The sequence below is a fragment of the Pseudophryne corroboree genome, chromosome 6 (assembly GCF_028390025.1).
Source record: "Pseudophryne corroboree isolate aPseCor3 chromosome 6, aPseCor3.hap2, whole genome shotgun sequence".
NCBI lineage: Eukaryota > Metazoa > Chordata > Amphibia > Anura > Myobatrachidae > Pseudophryne > Pseudophryne corroboree.
In genome coordinates this window covers 322,298,698-322,321,764 of record NC_086449.1, presented here as the reverse complement: position 1 = coordinate 322,321,764, position 23,067 = coordinate 322,298,698, and the positions used below count along the sequence as shown (strand labels likewise).

The 23,067-nt window shown below is 47.7% G+C and overlaps 1 protein-coding gene across 1 annotated transcript in view; it reads right to left on the bottom strand.

Moving 5' to 3' along the window:
* The window catches only part of MAN2C1 (mannosidase alpha class 2C member 1), a 136,469-nt gene that overhangs the window by 24,489 nt on the left and 88,913 nt on the right, over positions 1-23,067 (bottom strand). The window contains exons 16-21 of the mRNA XM_063926304.1: positions 18,752-18,922; positions 12,108-12,190; positions 4,541-4,635; positions 4,141-4,245; positions 3,902-4,058; positions 2,691-2,834 (exon numbers count right to left, since the gene is read on the bottom strand). Coding sequence (XP_063782374.1) covers positions 2,691-2,834; positions 3,902-4,058; positions 4,141-4,245; positions 4,541-4,635; positions 12,108-12,190; positions 18,752-18,922 — 755 coding nt within the window. The remainder of the gene's footprint in view (positions 1-2,690; positions 2,835-3,901; positions 4,059-4,140; positions 4,246-4,540; positions 4,636-12,107; positions 12,191-18,751; positions 18,923-23,067) is intronic.

Sequence of the window (23,067 nt, the reverse complement as noted above, 5' to 3'; positions counted from 1 at the left end):
CCGGCTTCGGTACCACAAATAGCGTGGAGTAATACCCCTTTCCCTGTTGTAGGAGGGGTACCTTGACTATCACCTGCTGAGAAAACAGCTTGTGAATGGCTTCCAATACCGTCGCCCTGTCTGAGGGAGACGTTGGCAAAGCAGACTTTAGGAACCGGCGAGGGGGAGACTTCTCGAATTCCAACCTGTAACCCTGAGATACTACCTGCAGAATCCAGGGGTCCACCTGTGAGCCAGCCCACTGTGCGCTGAAATTCTTGAGTCGACCCCCCACCGCTCCTGAGTCCGCTTGTAAGGCCCCAGCGTCATGCTGAGGGCTTTGCAGAACCCTGGGAGGGCTTCTGTTCCTGGGCAGGGGCTGCTTGCTGCCCTCTCTTACCCCTTCCTCTGCCCCGAGGCAGATATGACTGTCCTTTTGTCCGCTTGTTCTTATAGGACCGAAAGGACTGCGGCTGAAAAGACGGTGTCTTTTTCTGTTGGGAGGGGGTCTGAGGTAAAAAAGTGGATTTTCCGGCAGTTGCCGTGGCCACCAGATCCGATAGACCGACGCCAAATAATTCCTCCCCTTTATACGGCAATACTTCCATATGTCGTTTGGAATCCGCATCACCTGACCACTGTCGCGTCCATAAACTCCTTCTGGCAGATATGGACATCGCATTTACTCTCGATGCCAGAGTGCAAATATCTCTCTGCGCATCTCGCATATAAAGGAAAGCATCCTTTAATTGCTCTATAGTCAATAAAATACTGTCCCTATCCAGGGTATCAATATTTTCAGTCAGGAAATCCAACCAGACGACCCCAGCACTGCACATCCAGGCTGAGGCGATGGCTGGTCGCAGTATAACACCAGTATGTGTGTATATACTTTTTAGGGTAGTTTCCAGTCTCCTATCCGCTGGATCCTTGAGGGCGGCCGTATCAGGAGACGGTAACGCCACTTGTTTTGATAAGCGTGTGAGCGCCTTATCCACCCTAGGGGGTGTTTCCCAGCGCGCCCTAACCTCTGGCGGGAAAGGGTATAATGCTAATAACTTTTTTGAAATTAGCATTTTTCTATCTGGGTTAACCCACGCTTCATCACATACATCATTTAATTCCTCTGATTCAGGAAAAACTACAGGTAGTTTTTTCACCCCCCACATAATACCCCTTTTTGTGGTACTTGCAGTATCAGAGATATGCAAAGCCTCCTTCATTGCCGTGATCATATAACGTGTGGCCCTACTTGAAAATACGTTTGTTTCATCACCGTCGACACTAGATTCAGTGTCTGTGTCTGGGTCTGTGTCGACCGACTGAGGTAAAGGGCGTTTTACAGCCCCTGACGGTGTCTGAGACGCCTGGGCAGGTACTAACTGGTTTGCCGGCCGTCTCATGTCGTCAACTGATTTTTGTAATGTGCTGACATTATCACGTAATTCCATAAACAAAGCCATCCATTCCGGTGTCGACTCCCTGGGGGGTGACATCACCATTATCGGCAATTGCTCTGCCTCCACGCCAACATCGTCCTCATACATGTCGACACACACGTACCGACACAGCAGACACACAGGGAATGCTCTTATCGAAGACAGGACCCCACTAGCCCTTTGGGGAGACAGAGGGAGAGTTTGCCAGCACACACCCAAGCGCTATAATATATATGGGAACAACCTTATATAAGTGTTGTTCCTTATAGCAGCTTAAATATATCCAATATATCGCCAAAAAATGCCCCCCCTCTCTGTTTTACCCTGTTTCTGTAGTGCAGTGCAGGGGAGAGTCCTGGGAGCCTTCCTCACAGCGGAGCTGAGCAGGAAAATGGCGCTGTGTGCTGAGGAGAATAAGCCCCGCCCCCTATTTCGGCGGGCTTTCCTCCCGTAGATTTAGATAACTGGCATGGGTTAAATACATACATATAGCCTTAATGGCTATATGTGATGTATTCTTTTGCCATAAGGTATTAAAATATTGCTGCCCAGGGCGCCCCCAGCAGCGCCCTGCACCCTCCGTGACCGCTTGGTGTGAAGTGTGTGACAACAATGGCGCACAGCTGCAGTGCTGTGCGCTACCTTCATGAAGACTGAAGAGCCTTCTGCCGCCTGTTTCCGGACCTTCAATCTTCAGCATCTGTAAGGGGGGTCGGCGGCGCGGCTCCGGGACGAACCCCAGGGTGAGACCTGTGTTCCGACTCCCTCTGGAGCTAATGGTGTCCAGTAGCCTAAGAATCCAATCCATCCTGCACGCAGGTGAGTTGAAATTCTCTCCCCTAAGTCCCTCGATGCAGTGAGCCTGTTGCCAGCAGGACTCACTGAAAATAAAAAACCTAAAAAACTTTTTCTAAGCAGCTCTTTAAGAGAGCCACCTAGATTGCACCCTGCTCGGACGGGCACAAAAACCTAACTGAGGCTTGGAGAAGGGTCATAGGGGGAGGAGCCAGTACACACCACCTAATCCTAAAGCTTTATTTTTGTGCCCTGTCTCCTGCGGAGCCGCTATTCCCCATGGTCCTGACGGAGTCCCCAGCATCCACTTAGGACGTTAGAGAAATATTCGATTGAAAGACTACTTAAAGTAATATGCCTCCTATCTTGTAGAGGGCAATTAAAATATTACTTTCAGAGCACAGCATTAAAGATTTCACTTACAATAGCTACCAGTAATTTCATGAATTATTTAGCCAACAGTATAAAATCCCCAACCTCATATCGGGCCCAGTCCCAGGACGTATTGCGGTGTGTCGGTCTTTGCAGGTGTCCAAATTGAATCTCATAAGTCGCATTGGTACTGTGAACCGTGGTCGGGAACTCAACTTTCAGGAACTTATGGGCTTCCTTCCAAATTACCTGTTGTTGCAAAACAGAAATTGTAAAAAAGCAGAGAACCTAAGCATTCATGTGCCATGTCAAGTATATACTTAAATCAAATATATCTCAGCACAGTATAGAGCATAGATCCATACCACCCAACTTTCCATAGGTCCGCAGCAGGACACATGAAAAGTTAGATAAGTAGCATTGTTGCAAAGAGGGTGTGGCCTCATGGGAAATGCTGCTCCTGCCCTCTGTTTTCTTTACTCTAGGGGGCATGCTGCTGCACATGCCCCAAGTCCCTCTATCCAATGAACAGATGCAGTGTGTATGCTCACATCATCTATTCATCACTTGCCCTGCTAAGCAGAGCAGTGAGTCACAATGGACCTCACAAACCCCCCCCCCCCCCCCCCCTTTGGGACACTGTGGCCTAAGGATCTGATAGCAGACCAGTGTCAGAACAGCAGGACTGTTCCGTCAAAATCGTGACAGCTGAAAAGTATGATAAATCCATCTTTATGATGTGATGATAGTATTACGTGTTTATACATTGTCAAGTCTGCACTAAGCTTGTAAACATGACATTTGAGGGTAAATTTACGAAAGCTTCTAAAAATGAAAAGTGGTGTGTTACCCATAGAAGCCCATCAGATTCTAGCTACCATCCTAGAAACTGGTGGACAGAATTTGATTGGTTGCTATGGGCAACAAAGTTAGGCCCACCTCCCACTGATGAATGAACATTTTGCACTTCACAAATTACCTCCACTAAAGGCCAATCGCCACTTTGCTACACACTGGGCCTTAGTCGATCGCATTGCCCCATGTTATAGCACAATGTGCAAGCACAGGGCCCGATCTGCTCGTGCAGGGCAATGCGATCGCATTGATGCATACGCCTCTGCCTGACTGACAGACAGAGGCATTCGAGGGGTGGCGATGAAGCATTGCGGTAAAAATGGGGACGGGTCCGGGACGTTTTCGGGGCAGCCGAGTGACATCACATGCTGCTGCTGCTGCAATAGGAAAAATGGCGGCGGCCGGACTGCCTTTGCAGCCAGGGGGGATTCACTTATTCAGCAGCTGTAACAAGTATATACCTTCGTGTTAAATCGGATGTATGGGCTTGAAGCTTCTAGTATTATTTCCTGCAGGATAGTACTATTGCCACTGATTTTCACAGAGAACGTGACAACTCCTCTCATCCCCCCACTGCTACTGATCTCTAGTTTCTTCAAGACATCCGATACAGGTCTCCTGCAATCAAAAAGTCAAGTGTGAAGAGATAATGTGCAAGTGAGGTTTACTTAACCTAGGCAATATCATTATTCACGTTTACCTGGTCTCCAGGTGATAATCCATCACATCCCAAGCATCCCAGTATAAGGGAATATCATCAAACATCACAAACTGGTTCCCATAACAGGCTTTAGGGATACACTCTCTGAAACAACAAACATGAAGGCAAATAAACAGGTGTATAAAGAACCATTGTACACTGTGTGTGAGATTTAATATACCATACCAATTAAAATAAATGGATTTCAAAACAGGGAATATATTTGATATAACCCAAAGAAAGGTCTACTGTAAAAGTGAATAAGAATCTGTAGGTTGTTTATTTTTTCAAAACAGAATAAAATATTTGGTACCCTAATTTAAATCATTATGCTAAAATGAATGATCACCTTCTTCAACTATCATTATCATACAATAGAAGTCTTAGCTTATTGCTGTACCTGTTACAGGATAGGAGTTTTAGTGATGTCAAACGTCCCATGGAATCTATGCTGGCGCACAGGACCCCATTTTCCATGGTTACAGAACCATCATCCTGAGGACATGAGAAGTACAGAATAATCCGCTTGCTGGCAGAAAACCATGCTTGGTGAAAACATTTCTATGTGATCTTAGCGGACAAAGACAACACATTTGCTACAATACATTAACATCCATATACATTATATTTAAAACAAAAAGTGCCCCCTACTGTACGTAATAAAAACAAAAACAACCAAAAAAACAATTGTCCTAATTTATTTCTCTGAAAACAGTTTCAAGTGATCATTCAACCGGTATAGATTTTATAAAGACGAAGATTATTATTTCATTTTGGATAGCAACATTTTGAAAGGATTAGAAAGCACCTTTAAAAAAGGTAAATAAAGGACTTTGTCGGAATGGCAAATTTATGTCACAGAACATTCACCCTTGACTGTGCTCTTTCTTCAACAGCTGTCAAAAAAGGGATCACTGATCCCTACAGTGAAATCAATGTGGGTTCTCAGTTAGTGGTGATGACTGCCAGGTGCCAGAGTTCCAACCATTTCTCTGTCATCAAATGACAACCAACATCTCAGATTATGCCTTGCAACCTATAGAGAAGTGCAAAGTTGCTGTAGCATAATTATCTGTGATGTGTGCAACCACACACTGTTGATAATTAAACACCGTCCAATGTCAGAACATAAGGACACTTTCCCAAATACTTGATGTATCATAAATGGAAAAAGCAGCATCAACAGTGTACATCTGTGCAGTACCAACACAGGGGCTGATGCAGATTTGAACACACGTCGGCCACTGCTGCACCTGTATTTTGTGCACTGGACAAAACGCATATATTAGCTCGTATGCATATCATAACATATCTGTGTGCCCACACTGCCTCTTATCCCTATACTTTGGTCTCATAAACATCAATATCACTAGCACTCTATTAGGTGCAAGTGATGCACCTGAAGACAGGTGTACAGTATATGTGTGTACACTTGACTTTGCACAGCCCGCTGTTTTGACAATACACCCAGCTACTACCCAGTTATGCCCTATCAGCAGCAGGTGGAAACAGAACTGAACTGTGTATGACTCTGAATTGCCCACATCTTCGCTCAGGAGCATGCACAGTGAGGTCACCTGGAAGATGCATCCAACACTGCATCAGACCCATAGTGTCCATAGCACAGATTCCTATTCTGACAGCGATTAAAACGTCAATAACCAGAGCACAGACTGAACATATGTTAAGGACATAAGAAATGCTTATGCATATGATCCCTAATACCGAGGGACTTGTCCAGCTGAATATGTGTTAAACAGAGAGAGAGAACTTTAACTGGAATTTAATCCCTCCCCATATAGTACAGTGATTGGGCCTAGCTTTCTTATATAAGTTAATGTAAAAACGCAACTGGCTTTTCTTATTTGGAATGCTAGACCATGGGGGGTTGTACAAACATATGGGGCCGGATGTAATGGAGTGTGAGACGGCCAGATCTCAGAGATTCCATCTGAACTCATAAGTTTTTTTAAAGCAGCAAACATTTACAAGGAAAAAATAAGATTTTACTTACCGATAAATCTATTTCTCGGAGTCCGTAGTGGATGCTGGGGTTCCTGAAAGGACCATGGGGAATAGCGGCTCCGCAGGAGACAGGGCACAAAAAGTAAAGCTTTTTCCGATCAGGTGGTGTGCACTGGCTCCTCCCCCTATGACCCTCCTCCAGACTCCAGTTAGGTACTGTGCCCGGACGAGCGTACACAATAAGGGAGGATTTTGAATCCCGGGTAAGACTCATACCAGCCACACCAATCACACCGTACAACTTGTGATCTAAACCCAGTTAACAGTATGATAACAGCGGAGCCTCTGAAAGATGGCTTCCTTCAACAATAACCCGAATTAGTTAACAATAACTATGTACAATTTATGCAGATAATCCGCACTTGGGATGGGCGCCCAGCATCCACTACGGACTCCGAGAAATAGATTTATCGGTAAGTAAAATCTTATTTTCTCTATCGTCCTAGTGGATGCTGGGGTTCCTGAAAGGACCATGGGGATTATACCAAAGCTCCCAAACGGGCGGGAGAGTGCGGATGACTCTGCAGCACCGAATGAGAGAACTCCAGGTCCTCCTTAGCCAGAGTATCAAATTTGTAAAATTTTACAAACGTGTTCTCCCCTGACCACGTAGCTGCTCGGCAAAGTTGTAATGCCGAGACCCCTCGGGCAGCCGCCCAAGATGAGCCCACCTTCCTTGTGGAATGGGCCTTTACAGATTTAGGCTGTGGCAGGCCTGCCACAGAATGTGCAAGTTGGATTGTGCTACAGATCCAACGAGCAATCGTCTGCTTAGACGCCGGAGCACCCATCTTGTTGGGTGCATACAATATAAACAACGAGTCAGATTTTCTGACTCCAGCTGTTCTTGCAATATATATTTTTAATGCTCTGACAACGTCCAGTAACTTGGAGTCCTCCAAGTCACTTGTAGCCGCAGGCACTACAATAGGCTGGTTCAGATGAAATGCTGACACCACCTTAGGGAGAAAATGCGGACGAGTCCGCAGTTCTGCCCTGTCCGAATGGAAAATCAGATATGGGCTTTTGTAAGATAAAGCTGCCAATTCTGACACTCTCCTGGCAGAAGCCAGGGCTAGAAGCATGGTCACTTTCCATGTGAGATATTTCAAATCCACCTTTTTTAGTGGTTCAAACCAATGAGATTTTAGGAAATCCAAAACCACATTGAGATCCCACGGTGCCACTGGAAGCACCACAGGAGGCTGTATATGCAGCACTCCCTTAACAAAGGTCTGGACTTCAGGGACTGAAGCCAATTCTTTTTGAAAGAAAATCGACAGGGCCGAAATTTGAACCTTAATAGATCCCAATTTGAGACCCATTGACAATCCTGATTGCAGGAAATGTAGGAATCGACCCAGTTGAAATTCCTCCGTCGGAGCACTCCGATCTTCGCACCACGCAACATATTTTCGCCAAATTCGGTGATAATGTTGCACGGTTACTTCCTTCCTTGCTTTAATCAAAGTAGGAATGACTTCTTCCGGCATGCCTTTTTCCTTTAGGATCCGGCGTTCAACCGCCATGCCGTCAAACGCAGCCGCGGTAAGTCTTGAAACAGACAGGGACCCTGCTGAAGCAAGTCCCTCCTTAGAGGTAGAGGCCACGGATCTTCCGTGATCATCTCTTGAAGTTCCGGGTACCAAGTCCTTCTTGGCCAATCCGGAACCACTAGTATCGTTCTTACGCCTCTTTGCCGTATAATTCTCAATACTTTTGGTATGAGAGGCAGAGGAGGAAACACATACACCGACTGGTACACCCAAGGCGTTACCAGCGCGTCCACAGCTATTGCCTGCGGATCTCTTGACCTGGCGCAATACCTGTCCAGTTTTTTGTTGAGGCGAGACGCCATCATGTCCACCATTGGTCTTTCCCAACGGGTTACCAGCATGTGGAAGACTTCTGGATGAAGTCCCCACTCTCCCGGGTGAAGATCGTGTCTGCTGAGGAAGTCTGCTTCCCAGTTGTCCACTCCCGGGATGAACACTGCTGACAGTGCTATCACATGATTCTCTGCCCAGCGAAGAATCCTTGCAGCTTCTGCCATTGCACTCCTGCTTCTTGTGCCGCCCTGTCTGTTCACATGGGCGACTGCCGTGATGTTGTCCGACTGGATCAACACCGGTTTTCCCTGAAGCAGAGGTTCTGCCTGGCTTAGAGCATTGTATATTGCTCTTAGTTCCAGAATGTTTATGTGAAGAGACGTTTCCAGGCTCGTCCATACTCCCTGGAAGTTTCTTCCTTGTGTGACTGCTCCCCAGCCTCTCAGGCTGGCGTCCGTGGTCACCAGGATCCAATCCTGTATGCCGAATCTGCGGCCCTCCAATAGATGAGCACTCTGCAACCACCACAGAAGAGACACCCTTGTCCTTGGAGACAGGGTTATCCGCAGGTGCATCTGAAGATGCGACCCTGACCATTTGTTCAACAGATCCCTTTGGAAAATTCTTGCGTGGAATCTGCCGAATGGAATTGCTTCGTAAGAAGCCACCATTTTTCCCAGGACTCTTGTGCATTGATGTACAGACACCTTTCCTGGTTTTAGGAGGTTCCTGACAAGCTCGGATAACTCCTTGGCTTTTTCCTCCGGGAGAAAAACCTTTTTCTGAACCGTGTCCAGAATCATCCCTAGGAACAGCAGACGAGTTGTCGGCATTAACTGGGATTTTGGAATATTCAGAATCCACCCGTGCTGTTTTAGCACTTCCTGAGACAGTGCTAATCCCATCTCTAGCTGTTCTCTGGACCTCGCCCTTATTAGGAGATCGTCCAAGTATGGGATAATTAATACGCCTTTTCTTCGAAGAAGAATCATCATCTCGGCCATTACCTTTGTAAAGATCCGAGGTGCCGTGGACAATCCGAACGGCAGCGTCTGAAACTGATAGTGACAGTTTTGTACAACGAACCTGAGGTACCCCTGGTGTGAGGGGTAAATTGGAACGTGGAGATACGCATCCTTGATGTCCAAGGATACCATAAAGTCCCCCTCTTCCAGGTTCGCTATCACTGCTCTGAGTGACTCCATTTTGAACTTGAACTTCTTTATGTACAGGTTCAAGGACTTCAGATTTAGAATAGGCCTTACCGAGCCATCCGGCTTCGGTACCACAAAAAGAGTGGAATAATACCCCTTCCCTTGTTGCAGAAGAGGTACCTTGACTATCACCTGCTGAGAGTACAGCTTGTGAATGGCTTCCAACACCGTCTCCCTTTCGGAGGGGGACGTTGGTAAAGCAGACTTCAGGAAACGGCGAGGTGGATCTGTCTCTAATTCCAACCTGTATCCCTGAGATATTATCTGCAGGATCCAGGGATCTACTTGCGAGTGAGCCCACTGCGCGCTGTAATTTTTGAGACGACCCCCCACGGTCCCCGAGTCCGCTTGAGAAGCCCCAGCGTCATGCTGATGCTTTTGTAGAAGCCGGGGAGGGCTTCTGATCCTGGGAAGGAGCTGCGTGTTGCTGTCTCTTCCCTCGACCTTTGCCTCGTGGCAGATATGAATAGCCCTTTGCTCTCTTATTTTTAAAGGAACGAAAGGGCTGCGGTTGAAAAGTCGGTGCCTTTTTCTGTTGGGGAGTGACTTGAGGTAGAAAGGTGGATTTCCCGGCTGTAGCCGTGGCCACCAAATCTGATAGACCGACTCCAAATAACTCCTCCCCTTTATACGGCAAAACTTCCATATGCCGTTTTGAATCCGCATCGCCTGTCCACTGTCGCGTCCATAAAGCTCTTCTGGCCGAAATGGACATAGCACTTACCCGTGATGCCAGTGTGCATATATCCCTCTGTGCATCACGCATATAAAGAAATGCATCCTTTATTTGTTCTAACGACAGTAAAATATTGTCCCTGTCCAGGGTATCAATATTTTCAATCAGGGATTCTGACCAAACTACCCCCGCACTGCCCATCCAGGCAGTCGCTACAGCTGGTCGTAGTATAACACCTGCATGTGTGTATATACTTTTTTGGATATTTTCCATCCTCCTATCTGATGGATCTTTAAGTGCGGCCGTCTCAGGAGAGGGTAACGCCACTTGTTTAGATAAGCGTGTTAGCGCCTTGTCCACCCTAGGAGGTGTTTCCCAGCGCTCCCTAACCTCTGGCGGGAAAGGGTATAATGCCAATAATTTCTTTGAAATTATCAGCTTTTTATCAGGGGCAACCCACGCTTCATTACACACGTCATTTAGTTCTTCTGATTCAGGAAAAACTATAGGTAGTTTTTTCATACCCCACATAATACCCTGTTTAGTGGTACCTGTAGTATCAGCTAAATGTAACGCCTCCTTCATTGCCAAAATCATATAACGTGTGGCCCTACTGGAAAATACGGTTGATTCGTCACCGTCACCACTGGAGTCATCGCCTGTGTCTGGGTCTGTGTCGACCGACTGAGGCAAAGGGCGTTTCACAGCCCCTGACGGTGTTTGAGTCGCCTGGACAGGCACTAATTGATTGTCCGGCCGTCTCATGTCGTCAAACGACTGCTTTAGCGTGTTGACACTATCCCGTAGTTCCATAAATAAAGGCATCCATTCTGGTGTCGACTCCCTAGGGGGTGACATCCTCATATTTGGCAATTGCTCCGCCTCCACACCAATATCGTCCTCATACATGTCGACACACACGTACCGACACACAGCAGACACACAGGGAATGCTCCTAACGAAGACAGGACCCACTAGCCCTTTGGGGAGACAGAGGGAGAGTTTGCCAGCACACACCAAAAGCGCTATATATATATCAGGGATAGCCTTATAATAAGTGCTCCCTTATAGCTGCTTTGTTATATCAAAATATCGCCATAAATGTGCCCCCCCCTCTCTGTTTTACCCTGTTTCTGTAGTGCAGTGCAGGGGAGAGACTTGGGAGCCGTCCTGACCAGCGGAGCTGTGAGAGGAAATGGCGCCGTGTGCTGAGGAGATAGGCCCCGCCCCTTTTCCGGCGGGCTCGTCTCCCGCTATTTAGAAAAATTAGGCAGGGGTTAAATATCTCCATATAGCCTCTAGGGCTATATGTGAGGTATTTTTAGCCTTTATAGGTACTCATTTGCCTCCCAGGGCGCCCCCCTCCCAGCGCCCTGCACCCTCAGTGACTGCCGTGTGAAGTGTGCTGAGAGGAAAATGGCGCACAGCTGCAGTGCTGTGCGCTACCTTTAGAAGACTGCAGGAGTCTTCAGCCGCCGATTCTGGACCTCTTCTGATTTCAGCATCTGCAAGGGGGCCGGCGGCGTGGCTCCGGTGACCATCCAGGCTGTACCTGTGATCGCCCCTCTGGAGCTTGATGTCCAGTAGCCAAGAAACCAATCCATCCTGCACGCAGGTGAGTTGACTCCTTCTCCCCTCAGTCCCTCGCTGCAGTGATCCTGTTGCCAGCAGGAATCACTGTAAAATAAAAAACCTAGCTAAACTTTCTCTAAGCAGCTCTTTAGGAGAGCCACCTAGATTGCACCCTTCTCGGCCGGGCACAAAAATCTAACTGGAGTCTGGAGGAGGGTCATAGGGGGAGGAGCCAGTGCACACCACCTGATCGGAAAAAGCTTTACTTTTTGTGCCCTGTCTCCTGCGGAGCCGCTATTCCCCATGGTCCTTTCAGGAACCCCAGCATCCACTAGGACGATAGAGAAAAACAGGTTAGTTTTACCTATAAAAGTTTGCTGCTTTAAAAAAAAAAGTTTGGCCTGTATAATGGGAGCGCCAGCCGTCTCACACTCCATTACATCTGGCCCATGATGTGGGAGCTCACAAGCTTTCCCCTCGGCTGAAATGCTCCAAGATACGGCATACAGTGTGTAAAAGAGGAGCGTGAGCAAAGTCCCAAACCCCAGTGCATAGCAAGTCAATTATGTTCTATATTCTGTTCATATGTAAGGGAAAACCAGAGTACTACAAGTAAGCGGAGAATGTTTTTGCTACTAGAGCCATACATACCTGCATGACTACTGTGACAGGATGAATGGGACTCACATGTTCTGGTCGCACAACATAGCCCATACTGGGCACTTTCACCAGACCTTAAAGAAAGGCATTAAAAGATGAGACACACAGTATTATGTACATATTAGATTACATAAATTATACTGTATATAGGATAATGCATGGCCAGTTGTAAATTATAAGGCTAGTACTATGGTATCAGTAACCATATGACGGTACCAGTGCCTTTAGGATAAGACCTATACAGAGTCTCATTTGCTCATCTATGTCCAGGGCACTTTGACGCCATGTAATTCACTCCCTCAATACCCCCAATGTGTTCTCTCACACAGCTGTGCAGGGAAAGTAGACTGCATCCAGGCATGTGTTTCTGTAAGAGTGTAACAGGTATATTTCTGTAACAACACAGTTCCTTGAAGTGGACAGAGAGGAAGAGGCTGCAGAGGATAGTACTACAATGCCACTAATGTGTATATTGCGTGTACTGCTAATGCGCGACTCTGTTAGTGCATGTCCTAGTCACTTACTATATGGTTTGTATATTGCACTTTAGTGCATCTGTGTCATGCTGCAGTGTTTTCTGTGTTTGTCATGTACTGTATCCAATTAGCCGTAAAAAAAAAAAGATTTTACTTACCGGTAAATCTATTTCTCGTAGTCCGTAGTGGATGCTGGGGACTCCGTAAGGACCATGGGGATAGACGGGCTCCGCAGGAGACATGGGCACTTTAAGAAAGAATTTAGGTTCTGGTGTGCATTGGCTCCTCCCTCTATGCCCCTCCTCCAGACCTCAGTTAGAGAAACTGTGCCCAGAAGAGCTGACAGTACAAGGAAAGGATTTTGGTAATCCAGGGCAAGATTCATACCAGCCACACCAATCACACCGTATAACATGTGTATAACAACCAGTTAACAGTATGACAAATAACAGAGCATCAGGTCCAACCCTGATGCAACCATAACTTAACCCTTATTGAAGCAATAACTATATACAAGTATTGCAGAAGAAGTCCGCACTTGGGACGGGCGCCCAGCATCCACTACGGACTACGAGAAATAGATTTACCGGTAAGTAAAATCTTATTTTCTCTAACGTCCTAGTGGATGCTGGGGACTCCGTAAGGACAATGGGGATTATACCAAAGCTCCCAAACGGGAGGGAGAGTGCGGATGACTCTGCAGCACCGATTGAGCAAACACAAGGTCCTCCTCAGCCAGGGTATCAAACTTGTAGAACTTTGCAAAAGTATTTGAACCTGACCAAGTAGCCACTCGGCAAAGCTGTAATGCCGAGACCCCTCGGGCAGCCGCCCAAGAAGAGCCCACCTTCCCAGTGGAATGGGCCTTAACTGATTTTGGCAGCGGCAATCCAGCCGCAGAATGAGCCTGCTGAATCGTGTTACAGATCCAGCGAGCAATAGTTTGCTTTGAAGCAGGAGCACCAAGCTTGTTGGAAGCATACAGGATAAACAAAGACTCTGTTTTCCTGACCCTAGCCGTTCTGGCTACATAAACCTTCAAAGCCCTGACAACATCAAGAAACTGGGAATCCTCAGGCACCACAATAGGTTGGTTTATATGAAAAGATGAAACCACTTTCGGCAGAAATTGTGGACGTGTCCGCAATTCTGCTCTATCCGCATGGAAAACCAGATAGGGGCTTTTATGTGACAAAGCCGCCAACTCTGACACACGCCTAGCCGAAGCCAAGGCTAATAGCATGACCACCTTCCACGTAAGATATTTCAACTCCACCGTTTTGAGTGGTTCAAACCAGTGTGATTTCAGGAAACTCAACACCACGATAAGATCCCAAGGTGCCACTGGAGGCACAAAAGGGGGCTGAATATGCAGCACTCCCTTTACAAACGTCTGAACTTCAGGTAGAGAAGCCAACTCTTTTTGAAAGAAAATGGATAGGGCCGAAATCTGGACCTTAATGGAACCCAATTTTAGGCCCAAATTCACTCCGGACTGTAGGAAGTGAAGGAAACGGCCCAGCTGGAATTCCTCCGTAGGAGCATTCCTGGCCTCACACCAAGCAACATATTTTCGCCATATACGGTGATAATGTTGAGCTGTCACGTCCTTCCTAGCCTTTATCAGCGTAGGAATGACCTCATCCGGAATGCCTTTCTCTGCTAGGATCCGGCGTTCAACCGCCATGCCGTCAAACGCAGCCGCGGTAAGTCTTGGAACAGACAGGGCCCCTGTTGCAACAGGTCCTGTCTTAGAGGAAAAGGCCACGGGTCCTCTGTGAGCATTTCTTGCAGATCTGGATACCAAGTCCTTCGTGGCCAATCTGGAACAATGAGTATTGTTCTCACTCCTCTTTTTCTTATTATCCTCAGCACCTTGGGTATGAGAGGAAGAGGAGGAAATACATAGACCGACTGGAACACCCACGGTGTCACCAGGGCGTCTACAGCTATCGCCTGAGGGTCTCTTGATCTAGCGCAATACCGCTGTAGCTTTTTGTTGAGGCGGGATGCCATCATGTCCACCTGTGGCAGTTCCCACCGACTTGTAATCTGTGCGAAGACTTCCTGATGAAGTCCCCACTCCCGGGTGGAGGTCGTGTCTGCTGAGGAAGTCTGCTTCCCAGTTGTCCACTCCCGGGATGAACACTGCTGACAGTGCGCTTACGTGATTCTCCGCCCAGCGAAGAATCTTGGTGGCTTCCGCCATCGCCACTTTGCTCCTTGTGCCGCCTTGGCGGTTTACATGAGCCACTGCGGTGATGTTGTCTGACTGAATCAGAACCGGTTGGTCGCGAAGCAGGATCTCCGCTTGACGTAGGGCGTTGTATATGGCCCTTAGTTCCAGGATGTTGATGTGAAGGCAAGTCTCTTGACTTGACCACAGCCCTTGGAAATTTCTTCCCTGTGTGACTGCACCCCAACCTCGGAGGCTTGCGTCCGTGGTCACCAGGACCCAGTCCTGAATGCCGAATCTGCGGCCCTCGAGAAGGTGAGCGCTCTGTAGCCACCACAGGAGTGACACCCTGGCCCTGGGGGATAGGGTGATTAACCGATGCATCTGAAGATGTGATCTGGACCACTTGTCCAGTAAGTCCCATTGAAAGTCCTCGCATGGAACCTGCCGAAGGGAATGGCCTCGTATGATGCCACCATCTTTCCCAGGACACGAGTGCAGTGATGCACTGACACCTGTTTTGGTTTTAATAGGTTCCTGGCCAGTGTCATGAGTTCCTGAGCTTTCTCCATCGGGAGATAAACCCTTTTCTGGTCTGTGTCTAGAATCATGCCCAGGACGAGTCGTAGGAACCAACTGCGACTTTGGAATATTTAGAATACAGCCGTGTTGCCGTAACACTTCCAGAGAACGTGCTACGCTGATCAGCAACTGCTCTCTCGATCTCGCTTTTATGAGGAGATCGTCCAAGTATGGGATAATTGTGACTCCTTGCTTTCGCAGGAGTACCATCATTTCCGCCATTACCTTGGTAAATATTCTCGGTGCCGTGGAGAGACCAAACTGCAACGTCTGAAATTGGTAATGACAATCCTGTACCACAAATCTGAGGTACGCCTGATGAGGTGGATAAATGGGGACATGAAGGTATGCATCCTTTATGTCCAGAGACACCATAAAATCCCCCCCTTCCAGGCTTGCGATGACCGCTCTCAGCGATTCCATCTTGAACTTGAACCTTTTCAGGTATATGTTCAGGAATTTTAAATTCAATATGGGTCTGACCGAACCGTCCGGTTTCGGGACTACAAACATGGTCGAATAATAACCCCTTCCTTGTTGAAGGAGGGGAAACTTGACCACCACCTGTTGAACATACAATTTGTGAATTGCAGTTAACACTATTTTCCTCTCGTGGGGGGAAGCTGGCAGGGCCGATTTGAGGTATCGGTGAGGGGCATCTCCTCGAATTCCAGCTTGTATCCCTGAGACACAATCTCTATTGCCCAGGGATCCAACTGGGAGTGAACCCACTTGTGGCTGAAATTTCGAAGACGTGCCCCCACCGGGCCTAGCTCCGCTTGTGGAGCCCCAGCGTCATGCTGTGGATTTTGTAGAGGCTGGGGAGGACTTCTGTTCCTGGGAACTAGCTGTGTTGTGCAGCTTCTTTCCTCTGCCCCTGCCTCTGGCAAGAAAGGACGCACCTCGGACTTTCTTATGTTTCTGTGATCGAAAGGACTGCATTTGATAATACGGTTCTCTCTTAGGCTGTGAGGTAATAAAAGGCAAGAAATTTGACTTTCCAGCAGTAGCTGTGGAGACCAGGTCCGAGAGACCCTACCCAAACAATTCCTCTCCCTTGTAAGGTAAAACCTCCATATGCCTTTTTGAGTCGGCATCACCTGTCCATTGCCGAGTCCACAGGACCCTTCTGGCAGAAATAGACATAGCATTTATTCTAAAACCCAGTAGACTAATGTCTCTTTGAGCAGCTCTCATATAAAGGACAGCGTCTTTAATATGCCCCAGGGTCAATAAAACAGTATCCCTATCTAGGGTATCCAACTCCTCTGATAAGGTATCAGTCCATGCCGCTACAGCACTACAGACCCAGGCCGATGCTTGAGGGTAGCCGTATCCTGAGACGGCAGGGCGACCTTTTTGGATAAGCGTGTTAAAGCTTTGTACACCCTAGGGGAGGATTCCCATCGTAACTTGTCCGTTGGCGGGAAAGGATACGCCATAAGAATCCGTTTGGAAATCTGCATTTTTTTATCTGGAGATTCCCAAGCTTTTTCACACAACTCATTCAGTTCGTGTGAGGGGGGAAAAGTTACCTCAGGTTTCTTTCCCTTATACATATAAACCCTTGTGTCAGGGACAGGGGTTTCCTCTGTGATGCGCAAAACTTTCTTAATTGCTATAATCATATATCGGAGTGATTTAGCCAACTTTGGCTGTAACTTTGCATCATCTTCATCGACACTGGAGTCAGAATCCATGTCGGTATCTGTGTCAACAATTTGGGATAGTGGGCGCTTCTGAGACCCTGACAGCCTCTGCTACATAGGATCAGGCACGGGTTGGGACCCTGACTGTCCTGAGGCATCAGCTTTATCTAACCTTTTATGCAAGGAATTAACATTATCATTTAAAACCTTCCACATATCCATCCAATCAGGTGTCGGCGCCGTCGGCGGAGACACCACATTCACTTGCTCCCGCTCTGCTTCCACATAGCCTTCCTCATCAGACATGTCGACACAAGCGTACCGACACACCACACACACAGGGAATGCTCTTTTTGAAGACAGTTCCCCCACAAGGCCCTTTGGAGAGACAGAGAGAGAGAGTATGCCAGCACACACCCCAGCGCTATAACCCAGGAATAACACAGTAACTTAATGTTAACCCAGTAGCTGCTGTTTATAATATGTTTTTGCGCCTAATTTATGTGCCCCCCCTCTCTTTTTACCCTCTTCTACCGTGAATCTGCAGGGGAGAGCCTGGGGAGCTTCCTCTCAGCGGAGCTGTGGAGAAAAAATGGCGCCGGTTAGTGCTGAGGAAGAAGCCCCGCCCCCTCTACGGCGGGCTTCTGTCCCGCTTAAATATGCATTTTCTTGGCGGGGGCTCATACATATATACAGTGCCCAACTGTATATAGGTCTACTTTTGCCAAAAGAGGTCCATATGCTGCCCAGGGCGCCCCCCCCCCTGCGCCCTTACAGTGATCGGAGTATGTGAGGTGTGTGGGAGCAATGGCGCACAGCTGCAGTGCTGTGCGTTACCTCAGTGAAGAACGGAGTCTTCTGCCGCCGATTTTGAAGTCTTCTTGCTTCTCATACTCACCCGGCTTCTGTCTTCCGGCTCTGCGAGGGGGACGACGGCGCGGCTCTGGGATCGGACGGCGAGGGTGAGATCCTGCGTACGATCCCTCTGGAGCTAATGGTGTCCAGTAGCCTAAGAAGCAGGACCTAGCTTCAGAGAGTAGGGCTGCTTCTCTCCCCTATGTCCCACGATGCAGGGAGTCTGTTGCCAGCAGAGCTCCCTGAAAATAAAAAACCTAACAAAATACTTTCTCTCAGCGAACTCAGGAGAGCTCACTGAAAAGCACCCAGCTCGTCTGGGCACAGTATCAAACTGAGGTCTGGAGGAGGGGCATAGAGGGAGGAGCCAGTGCACACCAGAACCTAAATTCTTTCTTAAAGTGCCCATGTCTCCTGCGGAGCCCGTCTATCCCCATGGTCCTTACGGAGTCCCCAGCATCCACTAGGACGTTAAGAGAAAAAAAATTCGGGTGCTATACAATTAATATAGCGTTTTATATGGAGGAGTGTGATGTCACAACAGTCTTACATTACCCTGAAAGGTGTTAAATAGTGGAATGAGCTGGGTCCTCCAATATAACGCAGTGTTGGCTTACCTGCACTCCTGTCCTGACATCATGACACTGCCACATACATAATGGAAGGAGAAGGGTCTACCAACAGACCACATTTTACTTGACCCACTTACTGAATCACACGGGTGTACAGATCCCTACGTTTCACAGCATTTCCATCTCATGAAAAACTAAAAACTTTCTGATGATATTACTATAATTCTATTTCCACTCACTTTAAAACTGTAGACATGCAGATGAGCAGGAGATTAAGATTGATGACAACATGCTGACACAAATCACGCACTTTAAAAAAACCTACCCAAGGTCTGCTCTCCTGACGGCCCTGGTATAGAAATAACCTCTGTACGCGCCCAAGGCAAAGTGTTTATTACAGTGAATGAATGACTGGTTGTAGGCTGAGGAAGGGAAACAGCTTGCAGCAATGCCTGCAAAGACTGACTGAGAAGTTTGGCTCCTTCTGTTCGGATTTCTGTAAAATAAATTAAATAAACTGATGAAAACGGTTAAGGACCAGCAAGGATAATAACAAAATATGGAAGCAGTCATTTATTTATTTTTTTAAAGTGAGTACAGCTACTCAATGGGTATGTGTTTTTGGGGTGTGTGCCCATAGTCTTTACAAAAAAATATGCAAAAAAAAGAACTCTTATCAAGGAAAACAGGCGCTTGACAAAGTTTCTGCACCAAGCAGCTGCTACAAAAACAGGTGAGTCACTCCTGTTATGAACAGAAATACATCACAAATGAGCAGCGCTATATTATATTATATTTTTTATATATATATATATATATATATATATATATATATATATATATATATATATATATATATATATATATATATATATATATATATATATATATATATAATAAGATTTTACTCACCGGTAAATATATTTCTCGTAGTCCGTAGTGGATGCTGGGACTCCGTAAGGACCATGGGGAATAGCGGCTCCACAGGAGACTGGGCACAACTAAAGAAAGCTTTAGGACTACCTGGTGTGCACTGGCTCCTCCCCCTATGACCCTCCTCCAGACCTCAGTTAGGATACTGTGCCCGGAAGAGCCGACACAATAAGGAAGGATTTTGAAACCCGGGTAAGACTCATACCAGCCACACCAATCACACCGTATAACTCGTGATACTATACCCAGTTAACAGTATGAATAATAACTGAGCCTCTCAACAGATGGCTCAACAATAACCCTTTAGTTAAACAATAACTATATACAAGTATTGCAGACAATCCGCACTTGGGATGGGCGCCCAGCATCCACTACGGACTACGAGAAATAGATTTACCGGTGAGTAAAATCTTATTTTCTCTGACGTCCTAAGTGGATGCTGGGACTCCGTAAGGACCATGGGGATTATACCAAAGCTCCCAAACGGGCGGGAGAGTGCGGATGACTCTGCAGCACCGAATGGGCAAACTCTAGGTCCTCCTCAGCCAGGGTGTCAAACTTGTAGAATTTAGCAAATGTGCTTGACCCCGACCAAGTAGCTGCTCGGCAAAGTTGTAGAGCCGAAACCCCTCGGGCAGCCGCCCAAGAAGAGCCCACCTTCCTCGTGGAATGGGCTTTCACTGATTAAGGATGCAACAGTCCAGCCGCAGAATGTGCAAGCTGAATCGTACTACAGATCCAGCGAGCAATAGTCTGCTGTGAAGCAGGAGCACCCAGCTTGTTGGGTGCATACAGGATAAACAACGAGTCAGTTTTCCTGACACTAGCTGTCCTGGAAACATAAATTCTCAGGGCCCTGACTACGTCCAACAACTTGGAAGCCTCCAAGTCTTTGGTAGCTGCAGGCATCACGATAGGTTGGTTCAAATGAAAAGCTGATACCACCTTAGGGAGAAACTGGGGACGAGTCCTCAATTCTGCCCTATCCATATGGAGAATCAGATAAGGGCTTTTACAAGACAAAGCCGCCAATTCTGACACACGCCTGGCCGAAGCCAAGGCCAACAGCATGACCACTTTCCACGTGAGATATTTTAATTCCACGGTTTTAAGTGGCTCAAATCAATGTGACTTTAGGAAATCCAACACCACGTTGAGATCCCAAGGTGCCACTGGAGGCACAAAAGGAGGCTGAATATGCAGCCCTCCCTTAACAAAAGTCTGAACTTCAGGTAGTGAAGCCAGTTCCCTCTGGAAGAAAATCGATAGAGCCGAAATCTGGACCTTAATGGAACCCAATTTTAGGCCCATAGTCACCCCTGACTGTAGGAAGTGCAGAAAACGGCCCAGCTGAAATTCCTCCGTTGGGGCCTTCCTGGCCTCACACCACGCAACATATTTTCGCCAAATGCGGTGATAATGGTTTGCGGTCACTTCTTTCCTAGCTTTAATCAGCGTAGGAATGACTTCCTCCGGAATGCCATTTTCCTTCAGGATCCGGTGTTCAACCGCCATGCCGTCAATGCAGCCGCGGTAAGTCTTGGAACAGACAGGGCCCCTGCTGCAGCAGGTCCTGTCTGAGCGGCAGAGGCCATGGGTCCTCTGAGATCATTTCTTGAAGTTCCGGGTACCAAGCTCTTCTTGGCCAATCCGGAACAATGAGTATAGTTCTTACTCCTCTTTTTCTTATTATCCTCAGTACCTTGGGTATGAGAGGAAGAGGAGGGAACACATAAACCGACTGGTACACCCACGGTGTCACCAGAGCGTCCACAGCTATCGCCTGAGGGTCCCTTGACCTGGCGCAATATCTTTTTAGCTTTTTGTTGAGGCGGGACGCCATCATGTCCACCTGTGGCCTTTCCCAATGGTGTACAATCATTTGGAAGACTTCTGGATGAAATCCCCACTCTCCCGGGTGGAAGTCGTGCCAGCTGAGAAAGTCTGCTTCCCAGTTGTCCACTCCGGAAATGAACACTGTTGACCGTGCTAACACATGATTTTCCGCCCATCGGAAAATCCTTGTGGCTTCTGCCATCGCCATCCTGCTTCTTGTGCCGCCCTGTTGGTATACATGGGCGACCGCCGTGATGTTGTCTGACTGGATCAGCACCGGCTGGTGTTGAAGCAGGGGTCTAGCCTAACTTAGGGCATTGTAAATGGCCCTTAGTTCCAGAATATTTATGTGTAGGGAAGTCTCCTGACTCGACCATAGTCCTTGAAAGTTTCTTCCCTGTGTGACTGCCCCCCCAGCCTCGAAGGCTGGCATCCGTGGTCACCAGGACCCAGTCCTGTATGCCGAATCTGCGGCCCTCTAGAAGATGAGCACTCTGCAGCCACCACAACAGCGACACCCTGGCCCTTGGAGACAGGGTTATCAGCCGATGCATCTGAAAATGCGACCCGGACCACTTGTCCAACAGATCCCACTGGAAGATCCTTGCATGGAACCTGCCGAATGGAATTTCTTCGTAAGAAGCTACCATCTTACCCAGGACTCGCGTGCATTGATGCTGTATTTGTTTTAGGAGGTCTCTGACTAGAGATGACAACTCCTTGGCCTTCTCCTCCGGGAGAAACACTTTTTCCTGTTCTGTGTCCAGAACCATACCCAGGAACAGTAGACGCGTCGTAGGAACCAGCTGCGACTTTGGAATATTCAGAATCCAGCCGTGCTGTTGTAGCACTTCCCGAGATAGTGCTACTCCGACCAAGAACTGCTCCCTGGACCTCGCCTTTATAAGGAGATCGTCCAAGTAAGGATAATTATAACTCCCTTTTTTTTTTTTTTTTTTTTTTTTGAAGGAGTATCATCATTTCGGCCATTACCTTGGTAAATACCCTCGGTGCCGGGGACAGACCAACGGCAACGTCTGGAATTGGTAATGACGGTCCTGTACCACAATCCTGAGGTACTCCTGGTGAGGAGGGTAAATGGGGACATGCAAGTAAGCATCCTTGATGTCCAGTGATACCATGTAATCCCCCTCTTCCAGGCTTGCAATAACCGCCCTGAGCGATTCCATTTTGAACTTGAACCTTCGTATATAAGTGTTCAAGGATTTCAATTTTAGAATGGGTCTCACCGAACCGACTGGTTTCGGTACCACAAACATTGTGGAATAGTAACCCCGGCCTTGTTGAAGGAGGGGTACCCTGATTATCCCCAGCTGGAAGTACAGCTTGTGAATTGCCGCCAGTACTACCTCCCCTTTCTCCGAGGGCAGCAGGCAAGGCTGATTTGAGGTAACGGCGAGGGGGAGTCGCCTCGAACTCCAGCTTGTATCCCTGTGATACTACTTGCAGAACCCAGGGATCCACCTGTGAGCGAGCCCACTGGTCGCTGAAGTTCCCGAAACGCGCCCCCACCGCCCCTGGCTCCACCTGTGGAGCCCCAGCGTCATGCGGCGGACTCAGAGGAAGCGGGGAAAGATTTTTGATCCTGGGAACTGGCTGTCTGGTGCAGCTTTTTTCCCTCTTCCCTTGACTCTGTGCAGAAAGGAAGCGCCTTTGACCCGCTTGCTTTTCTGAAGCCGAAATGGCTGTACCTGATAATACAGTGCTTTCTTAGGCTGTGAGGAAACCTGAGGTAAAAAAAATTTCTTCCCAGCTGTTGCTGTGGATACGAGGTCAGAGACCATCCCCAACAATTCCTCACCCTTATAAGGCAGATGTGCCTTTTAAAGTCAGCATCACCTGTCCACTGCC